The following is an 8,428-nucleotide window of genomic DNA, read 5'->3' on the forward strand; positions in this document are numbered from 1 at the left end:
GAATAATAAACATTATTTCTACAGCTTTGTGTCCTGAGCATTGTGTTTTCAGTTTTTGATGTAGTGTGTAATGACTGCTCAGTATTGTTTTTAATTTGGATTGACTCGGAGTATGATCAGACAACATTGTTTGGTTTTGCAGGAAGAGTCAGAGGTTTGGTGAATGTAGTTTGAAAATTTGGTTTTGTGCTTATAGTGTTGAGAAAAGCATGGTGGATGTCAAGAAATGTGTTTAAGCAATTGAGAAATACTGTAAGAGCTGGACTCAAAACAAGCTCATCATATTACAATAATTATTATCCTGATTAATAAATAGACTCTAAATTAAACTTACACTGCACATTGTACCCCATTGCTTTTTAACAAGTCATGGGTGACAAACGTGAGGAGAGGTGCTCTTGACAGAACCCAAATACCGCGAGAGCACACAGCACCACAACCCCTGCTCATCGCGAGACTACCATCCAGCCCTTTGCCTGCCTGAATCCAGCTGGTAGCCTGCCTGCCGTAGACGGGTAAGTGTGAATGAGATGTAAATGGTAAAAATGCACAAAGATGTATGCAAGTAGTGCAGGAAAACATAGTGTATGCATCGCTCTTTGAACGGCTTGTAACAGCTTCATAGACAATTACCGAGCATTACTCGACGACACCAGGCCGACTGGTGCGCTTGTCGTGACTGTATGAGGGCATTACAGCTCACAAATTGACCCGTGGATTTTTTTTTCAATTTGAAGACATTATCCGATATTGTTGCTTTCTTTTTACGCTCAAGTTATAATGATTGCACGCTGTATGAAAGACGTAATGTGGCTCATTCCGATTCAACACCTCCTTGGACTGCAGCAGCAGCAGCAGCAGCAGCTCGCGTTATGACAGATGTACATGAATGTGCGGCCACTGCAGCTGTGACAGACTGTGCTAGCAGCTAAAGCCTCAGTATTTAATATAAATTAATGGAAACGTAGGTCAATAAAAGCTTCAGCTGCACGCCCCTTAGGTGGTCACTGATACAAAAAGGGTTCAAAGACGTAAAGAAGGTCACTTTTTCACTCTAAAACTGACTTGATGCATTTTTACTAGTATGTGTTGGAATATCCCAGGTGACATCAAATGCACCTCAGGTACAATATGTGAACAGCAGCGTTGGCCTCTCAAAGGGGTTATGCCATTAATACAGTCATACCAAATATCATTCAAAGCATCTCCCTTTAATGTTCCGGTCGTGTATATTATATTGTCTGAGAACTTCAGGAATATTTTCATTGAATGTGACTTAATTAAACATCACACTGTTCACATTGACAGCAGTGTGTAAGGCTGTTATTCTGCACCACGTGAAAGTTGATCCTGTTTCCCCATCTAGCTCACAATAGTGTAAGCAAAAGCCTTTAAGTCAGGTCAGCTGCCTGCTGAGGTGTGAATTCTGCTTTTACTAGCTTTCCTCTTAGTTGACTTCAAGCCTTAACAAGGTGGTGATGTTAGTGTTGTTTTTGAAGAGTATCTTTATTATTATTATAACCTTTATGTAACCAGGAAATGCTCATTGAGATTAAAAATCTCTTTTCCAAGAGAGTCCTGGCCAAGATAGGCAGCAGCACAGTTACAGAGATACAATTTTACAATAGACATACATACAAATAGTAGACGCATACAACAGCTACACAACAGGTATCTCCAGAAAAACAGCATGTCGCATTTAAACAAAACATCTACAGGCAGATGCTTCAGCCTCCAAGTCGTTTTAAGGACCGCTTAAAAGCATTCAAAGATATTATGTCAGACAGTTTTAGATCCTTTTGTAAGTATCTCATTGTATCATTTTTTTATTTTTATGTGTGTTTATCTTTGACTATCTAAATGTGGTTGTTGCTGTCCACGAAAAGTTGTCTCATCAGTTCCCTGTGAAACAGTTCCGTAGCAGCTGAGGTGAGAGCCGCCAGTCATCATGGGAAACATCTTTGGCAACTTGTTAAAGAGCCTTATAGGCAAGAAGGAGATGAGGATCCTCATGGTTGGGCTTGATGCCGCAGGGAAAACCACCATCCTTTATAAGCTGAAGCTGGGAGAGATTGTCACCACCATCCCCACAATCGGTGTGTGATAAATTAATTAATTACTTTCACCTGTCAATATCTTCCTCCTGCTTGTGTGACTCATTTTGATTTGCTTTTTTTTTCAGGCTTCAATGTAGAGACAGTGGAGTACAAGAACATCAGCTTCACAGTGTGGGATGTGGGTGGCCAGGATAAGATCCGTCCCCTGTGGAGGCACTACTTCCAGAACACCCAGGGTGAGCCTGAGCAACATCCTTTTAGATGATACGCACATCACCCATGTCGGAGTGAAATAGGCTGTGCAGTCCTGTGGCAAATTCTGCTGCACATGCTCGCCCCAGCACCTGAGGGCATTTCTGACTAATACTTCAGATGAGATCATTTGCATACAGCCTCCAACTGTTTAAAATCATTTTCGTCTTAGTCATGTTAAAAGCCTTGACCGTACACTATGATCTCAGCATTTTGTCAGAAAGGGAGATGGAATTGACTCTGACATAGAGGTATGAATAGCTTTGCCTTGTGTAACCATTTAAAAGACAGAAGCTCTTGCCTCCTGTTGCAGGTCTGATCTTTGTGGTGGACAGCAACGACAGAGAGCGTGTGAATGAGGCCCGTGAGGAACTGATGAGGATGCTGGCTGAGGATGAGTTGCGGGATGCTGTTCTTCTTGTCTTCGCTAATAAACAGGTATTGTCTTCTTTGTCCTGTTTTGCATTCCTAACTTTTTGCACTTTTGTACTCCTCTTGATGAATACATCTGATGTGTTTTTTCCTCAAGGACCTGCCCAATGCTATGAATGCTGCCGAAATCACAGACAAGCTGGGCTTGCACTCACTACGCCATCGCAACTGGTATATCCAGGCCACCTGTGCCACCAGTGGAGACGGTCTCTACGAGGGCCTGGACTGGCTGGCCAACCAGCTGAAGAACAAAAAATGAGAGGTCAGGTCAGTCGGGTGGGGAAGAGCCTGAGTGCCAGCTCCAGGTAGAGGTTAAAGTGGATCCAATGTGTTTACATGGAGGGGTGGTGCTGAAAAGCTCCCAGGGGGTGACTCTCAATGGCTTTTTTCCCCCAAAATATTTTAACTTCATCTCTTGATTTTGATTAATCTGTTTGGATCTGCAGTGAGCTTCATAAATATTATAAACCAATGTAACTGAAGTTGACCTTAAATAATTCAATTTTGACAAGCTAATTACGTAAATACTGGGATTTCATAATATAATGTTACAGTGAAGCATATTTAAGTCTCCTACATTACAGAATTTATGACCTCCATCACATTTTAATGTGTTCAGATGACAGAGCAAGCTTCCTTCAGATGCTTGTAAATGTAAGCTGTAATGAATGTCTTTATAGGAGCACTGCCACTATCTGAGAATACTATCACATTGTTAAAACAGTATACTTGTGCAGAGTCAAATAAATGTGAAGATTTTGCTTTTCGTCTATGCTAATGTTTTACCTACAAAGTATGTGCAGAACTCAAATTTTATTTTATAAGAACTTTATTTCACATTGAATCAAAATGTATTTATTTTTATCTTTTATTTATTTTAGCGAACACAACTAATGACATACTGGATTGTTTAAAAGTGATATATTTGTCAACCTTAATGTATTTAATTATTTATTTCCAAGTTTGTCAGCATAACATGGTTCGTCTCCCTTTTATATTGCACTGTTCATTACCCGCTAAGGCAGCTGTTGGTTAAAGAAGCCCCAGTATCACTGTATATTCCCGTTTCCCAATCTGCATGGAGATATCCCAGTACTGGCTTGTGGGCTTGCAAGAGCTGTGAAGTATCGCAGGCCGCTGCTTTAAATAACGATTTGTTCTTGGTCGAGTTGCCTGGATCAGTAAGGGTTAAAACAATTTGTCTGGTGTCAGCGAGGTGTGATATCTGCACTGATACAGATGATGGACCAGGCTCACTGTACCAGCTCTGTGGCTTAGAAAAAATGCTGCTATCGGCCTGCCATTTGGAGAGCGATTTATCAGAGCATGTGATTGGCAATATCAGAGAGCTTACATCGTTTCAAATGTTTCTTTTTTAATCCGTTTGTGCGAGCAGCTGCATTATTTCCATCAAAAGAACTCACATTGCTTGTAATCCTAATTTTTTTCAGCCCTAATTGGCGTGACATTAAATGTGTTTCTTGTGTTAATTGTATTTCTCTGTGACATGCTAGCACAACATAACTCTAGATGCATTAACATTGTACAAAATGTAATGTCTGGGTTTTTTTTGTTTCTCGTATTTCTAAATGGAGTGTTTATTTATTTTGGACCAAAAGGCAAGTGTTAATTTTAGTGTCATGTTCTTTCTTTGCTTACTAGAGCAGACAGTTGTCTTTTTAAGTGTTCACACAAATCTCATAATTTGAAAAAATAGGGGAGAGGATGATAGAAATACTGCATCATAAGGCATGTTAATACTGTACAAGATCTGTAATAAAAGTCAAATATAATAGCCTGTTTCTTCAGACTATATTTGTTAGTCTAAATTACTGCTGCTGTTGGAAAAATGCTATACTGATAAATGTCATGGATTTAGTGTAAAGTTTACCGAACAACCTTCTAATATGCAAAAGCATGCTTTTCTATGTCAGCGCCACTGTATATATGTTTATGTAATATGAAAAGTATACCATGGTACTTGCAGTCAAATTGAAAGTGTTTTTGATGCACCTGACGATATGGGGTCAGTGTGTATGCAGATATGTTGAACTGACAGCAGCTTGTGTGTGTGATGTGCTCTCTATTACGTTCAGTTTGGTGTGAACATTGTTTTTGTGGCCTTATAATGCCGGTGGTTAAGTTCTCTTTGATAACAGGTTTGTATGTAGGAATGTCCACCATTCGAGTATCTCGCCTATGATCTGTAACACTGATGCACTCACAGTACTGCTGTGGCTTTATGTCCTCTCAATGATTATACTGGCAGATTTTAACTTGGAAAAAATGTAGAAAATCAGACATGCAGAACATTCCAGACAATAATGTTGATTCAAAAGGGAAGAAAACGAATTTTATCAAAAGCAGTGAACTAATATCAAGAGAAGGTAACATAAATGACACAGACGAGTGCAGAAGTGTTGAATGATTTAATGATTCTTGGCACTACATCAATTGATCAATCAATAAAAAAGACCAAAACATACATTTTCTTTGCCTTCCTCGTTTTTCACTTGTTTGTCATGTATACTTGAGTAACAGTTTATCTCCTTTAAGTATTCTGCTTGATTTTCAGTTTCAAATCTTGTTTTTCACCAAAACCTTTGTACACAAAATAACATTTTTCTTGTCTGGTTTCTTCATTAAAACATACCTCTACTTCTATTTCTAATCTTGTGTTCAAAGCATGTGACCATGATTGGCTTCCAAACATTGTCATGACATATAATCATCTTTTTACAAACATTTTAAACTCAGATAAACGGCAAGCACAGTTAATCCTTTCTCCTTTAGCAGGCATAAGTCAAAACTGTCTGGCAGTTTAGTTGGTGATGGTTAATCAACTATATAAAGCAACAATACACATTTTTGAAAAGTGGACGAGGACAGAGATTATTTTTTATGAAGTTATTTTAGTACAGTACATGTTCATTATTTTGGCTACTGACTCAGGGCAGATTACAGTTTTTCTCGATTGTTTACACACATTTTCTGGAAGCATGCCTCATACTCTCAGAACTCTACACACAAATCAAAGAACACACACACAATGGGCAAAACCCCTCAATTCTCCTGCAAAATTAAACCTTACATTCAAAACAATGTTATTTCTACTCAAAATGGTATTTGTTTTCAAATGACACACACAAACCACCATATGAATAGACATTTATAAGAACCAGTTGAACACTGATGTGCTCAATGTTAAACACCATGATGAATGAAAAACACTTCTTCTCCATTCATCATAATGACTTAGGCCTTTTTATGTTCAGTGTTACACTTACTACAGACAGTACATACATAAGTTTGTGGTATATATTTTAGAATATTGTTTTTATACTCAAAACACAAATACACAGTAACAAATATATTTTAAACCCCCCCCCCCCCCCCCCCCCCCCCCAAAAAAAAAAAAACAGTGTACATCCCAACCAACTCAAAGGTGCACATACAAAACAACAGAATAATTTAATGTATACAGTTACAGTAAAAAAATAAATAAAAAAAAATGCTGCATTCTCTCTTCTGTTTCGGTCTGGCCACAGCACCTCATCCACATCTCAAGCAATCTTTTCCCTGGCCAAGCAGCGGGGGAAATATAGCTCTGATTGCTAATTGTAAAACTGTGTGACAGGTGTCTGCCAATTTGATGAGTCAGTGTGCATAGTAGGACAATTAACTTTAGATTTTGAATGACAGTGTGTTCTTTGTGAAAACAAGAGATTTTCTTCATGAAAATTGTGCTTAATGCAGAGAATTGTGCGTAGTGTTTTGAAAAAAGTGTGTTTTAGAACTGCAATTTGAGTGTAAAGCAGGAATTGTGCTTGTAGTTTAGCAGAATTGGTTCAGGGGGTTGGTGAATGGGTTACATGTTGTGGTCATTGTGTCTCAAGTACCTGTATTTGTGTGTAAACAACTGAGAAAAACTGTAATGCAAGACACATTTAAATCTGGATTGTTAAACATGTACTGGTGGCCATGGTGGAGCACTTCCAATAGGTGGAATAAACGTGGTTAAAATCTCGTCTTTATAAATCTGGTTAAAATGTCGTCTTTCTCCTCTGGCCTTTCTTAACTGCTGCCATCAGGAGAAGTTTGGCACATTCAGGTAGTTTCCCTGCAGAAATGCTGCACTCCACACAGAGTCATTTTGCCTGAGCCAATCAGAGGTCCATGTCGAGGAGAGTGCTGCTGTGTCTCCAGGGGTGTGACAGCAGTATGTGGGTCAGAGCTGCTCCCGGGGCCACCAGTTCCCGAGGCCCCCTGCAGGACAGCCACAATAAGCAGCCCCAGGGCGGATGCCATAGCTGGGATTCCCACCCGTAACCGGGACGCCTTCGCCCAGGGCACAGACACACTGGCAGCAGCCCCGCAATCAATTCATCAATCTCTTAAGGGAGAGGCAACCGCAAAAAAGGCCAAAGCAGTCACCCCCACAGCTCGTTTTGGAAGGGACAGGGCCACCAGGGCGGGCGCTGAGGCTCACACCCCGATGGTGTCGTGAAACTGCTCGACTCTGCAGAAACTGTGGAAGTATCCAGATTTTACCGAGGCTACTTTTCTTGATCTTAGAACAGAGAAACCATTTTTTTTATGTGAAAAGTAATCTTTAAAAAAATTGCTTTAGATCAACACTATTTGATTTTCTCTGTCATTTTTCCAATTATCCTGTTTCACTGAGCAAGACTGACACATTCACACTCACTGCTGTTTATGAAGACTGACTCAAGCTGTGAACATTTCTTCAGACCTACTGAGTTAATGTTGCTCTTTAAAGTTTTCAGTCATTCAGCACTGGACATAACCTCAGCTGAGCATTACTAGAAAACAGAAATGACATTACACCTCAATTTATGGGTCAAAGAATAATAAAGTAGAAACAGGCGTGTGCACCTCCCATAGGCCCTGCAGCAGCTTTATTACTTGCAATCCTCAGACTCTGTCTCCTCCTGCTGGACACAAAACTGCTGCTGGAGGGAAGTTTTAAGTTTAATTTACTGAAACAGATATAGTCAATGTGTATGTAAATCCTGCTACAATTTAAAAGGCTCTATTTCTTTACTCATTTGCATCATTTGTATGCTGGATTTTTTTTTACAGATTAGATTTAGGATCAACCTACAATTCAATTTTTGTGTATAAATGATTTAATTGACTTTCCAATTGATAAAAAAAAAAAGACAACAGAGTGTTTTCAGTGTCATTTCCATGAGAAGCTTCCCTACCAAACAACGAGTATTCAGCTATTTGAGTCTCCTACAAAATAAGATTAAAAGTACATCTGTCAGAAGCAGTTACTGATACACATCCATCAGTGACTCCTCCATCTTTTCACTCACAGCTTTATGTTCAGGAATCTCTCCCGCTCTGAAGCAAATTTTCATCAAAATTAAGCATGTTCTTCTTTTGGGTTCAGAAGTCACTTGACCATCTGACAATGTGCCCATTGTGACACACTGCTCCATACGCATCAAAGTGGTGATTAACCAGTTGACAGGGCGGTGGGGGGGACAATACTGCTCTTTACAGGGGGAAACAGTACAGCCACTCACAGAGCTGGGTGCTGACTGGGAGACCACATCACAGCTTCCACACACTGCAGCTGACAACACGAATCCAAAATAGCTGCACATAAAGGGGACATATATGGTGTTTAAACTGCCTCAGCTGAAAGACGTTTCGAT

The 8,428-nt window shown here is 39.7% G+C and overlaps 1 protein-coding gene across 1 annotated transcript; it reads left to right on the plus strand.

The window, feature by feature from the left end:
* The first annotated feature begins 402 nt into the window (after nt 1-402).
* Nucleotides 403-5,226, plus strand: arf3a (ADP-ribosylation factor 3a). Its single transcript, XM_034696767.1, has 5 exons — nt 403-515; nt 1,914-2,096; nt 2,183-2,293; nt 2,623-2,747; nt 2,839-5,226. Exons 2-5 carry the CDS (start codon nt 1,949-1,951, stop codon nt 2,998-3,000), a joined length of 546 nt encoding a protein of 181 aa, XP_034552658.1. The 5' UTR covers nt 403-515; nt 1,914-1,948; the 3' UTR covers nt 3,001-5,226.
* The last annotated feature ends 3,202 nt before the right edge of the window (nt 5,227-8,428 follow it).

The sequence above is a fragment of the Notolabrus celidotus genome, chromosome 11 (assembly GCF_009762535.1).
Source record: "Notolabrus celidotus isolate fNotCel1 chromosome 11, fNotCel1.pri, whole genome shotgun sequence".
NCBI classification, from domain to species: Eukaryota; Metazoa; Chordata; class Actinopteri; order Labriformes; family Labridae; genus Notolabrus; species Notolabrus celidotus.

Bases quoted from the DNA above. Each gene is read 5' to 3' on its own strand.
- arf3a (XM_034696767.1), top strand. From the start codon at position 1,949: ATGGGAAACATCTTTGGCAACTTGTTAAAGAGCCTTATAGGCAAGAAG. The intron at 2,097-2,182 runs GTGTGTGATAAA...TTTTTTTTTCAG, and splicing joins CACCACCATCCCCACAATCG to GCTTCAATGTAGAGACAGTG. The intron at 2,294-2,622 runs GTGAGCCTGAGC...CTCCTGTTGCAG, and splicing joins CTACTTCCAGAACACCCAGG to GTCTGATCTTTGTGGTGGAC.